Genomic DNA, 1,742 nt, shown 5'->3' with positions numbered 1-1,742 from the left:
CTCGGCTGGAGCTCGCTCCCCCAACCCCGGGAACACGCACTTGAGGAAGTGGGAGGATGGGGCAGTTCCTGTCAGGCACCTTTCCAAGCTGTAACCCATGACCGCCCGGCTGGGTCCTGACAGTCCCGGTTGTAGGAGCGCTGCACTGTTTGCTGCTGGCCGATGGCCTGAGCGCGTCCAGGCCAGGCTAGGGCGCTAGCTCCGCTCCGGTGCATTAGTGACTCTCCTGTGCTGGCCAGATATGTCCTAAAGCCGGCCGGTGATGGAGCAGGACCTCAGGCAGGAGCCTGGTCTGGAGGGAGGTGGGAAGCCACCCTGTTATGGGCGACGCGGGGCAGGTCCGTGAGGTCCTGGGGGCGGCGGGACCTGCGAGTGGGGTGAGGGGTAGCGCTGGGAGAGGAAACTGCTTTCTGCTCTGCGCAGCTCGTGCTCCGGCACCTGGGGGCCATCCCCCACTGCACGCTTCTGCCTTCTTCCACCGGGCTCCGGGTCACAGGTCTGTCCCCTCCCGCCGGGCTCTGCTCAGCCTGAAGGTCTCTGCTGCCTGCACAGAGGCATGGGGCTTGTCTCAAGATGGGGGCACGGTGGGGGCAGCATCCCGTGCCGACTTTTCCAGATGCTGACGGGCTGTGTCTGCACCTGGCCCGCAGGGCAGCAATGAGGTGGCTTCGAGCAGTGGTTTCACCCAAGTCCTGGCCCTGTGCCTGCAGCTCCTGTCGCCCCAGGGCCTGCCTCTGCAGCCTCCCCGTGCTGGGTCTCCTGGCGTGCACCGCTTTGCTGGTGTTGGTCATGTGCTGGGGCAGCTCCTTGCATCTCTCCCACAGGTAAAGGCCCCTGGGACGTGGCAACGGGGTTTGTGCCTGGCTCTGGGCTGAGCTGCACGCAACTTGGAGGTGTTTTGCTTTTTTGGCCCAGCCCCAGGGTCTCTGCAAGCAGATATCCTGTGCAACTTCCGTAGCAGGGGAGGAAGGGAGGCACTGTTTTCTCTTCCTGCCCAGGCCTAACTGCAAAGCTCCCTCCAGTTTCTGCACGGGTCTGTCCTGCTGCCTAGCAAGCCCCTGACGGATCCCGGGGACCCCAGGGGACGGCACGGCCCAGCGTCCGGTTTGCGCCCGCGCTGCCCTGCACGTCGGAAGCAGCGGGGCCCGGCGGAGTCTGCCTGCAGCCCGTTAGGGTCCTGCCCTGTGCCAGCGGGGCTGTCTGGGTGTCACCTGGGCTGCGGGCACCAGGCTGGCACGGCTCTGGCCACTGGATATGGAGCCGTGCGGAGGACGCGGCTACCCCGAGCCTGGGCCTGGGGGATGAGCGGTGCGACCCGGGATGAGTTGTCAGGGCTCAGGCCTGCACATGGCACCAGCTCTCCTCTGGGGGGGTCCCAGCCCTTCCCCGCAGCAGAGCAGAGAGGAAGGGGGAAGGAAGTTGTTCTTTCCTTTCCTTCCTGGCAAGGCTTTGATGTGCAAGAGAAGCTGTTGACTGGCTCTCGACTTGCACAAAAGCCGGTGCAGCTTCCCCTGCTCCGAGGGCCCCTGCGGCATGGAGCTGCCTCTGGGCATCAGGCTTGGCTGGGCCATCGCAGCGGCCTGGGGTCTGCTCCCCCAGGGGATGCCCGTGCCCTGAACCCTCCTGTCTCCGTGCCAGGTATCGGCTTGGCACTCTGGAGCCCGAAGCCAGCACGAGGACCATCTCCCCACCCCGCCCCACACTGCAGTCGTTCCTCGGGGACCAGTACGGACAGGATGGGA

General features: G+C 65.8%; 1 protein-coding gene across 1 annotated transcript in view; it reads left to right on the top strand.

Annotated features, from left to right (window-relative positions):
• The first annotated feature begins 320 nt into the window (after nt 1–320).
• The window catches only part of LOC109295883 (alpha-N-acetylgalactosaminide alpha-2,6-sialyltransferase 2-like), a 9,042-nt gene continuing 7,620 nt past the window's right edge, over nt 321–1,742 (top strand). The window contains exons 1-2 of the mRNA XM_019515001.1: nt 321–377; nt 651–824. Coding sequence (XP_019370546.1) covers nt 321–377; nt 651–824 — 231 coding nt within the window. The remainder of the gene's footprint in view (nt 378–650; nt 825–1,742) is intronic.

Source organism: Gavialis gangeticus, unplaced genomic scaffold (genome assembly GCF_001723915.1).
Source record: "Gavialis gangeticus isolate Ggan-Ray unplaced genomic scaffold, GavGan_comp1, whole genome shotgun sequence".
In the NCBI taxonomy this organism is placed as follows: Eukaryota; Metazoa; Chordata; order Crocodylia; family Gavialidae; genus Gavialis; species Gavialis gangeticus.
Note: the sequence above shows the minus strand (reverse complement) of the source record. Positions and strands in the feature narration are given on the sequence as shown.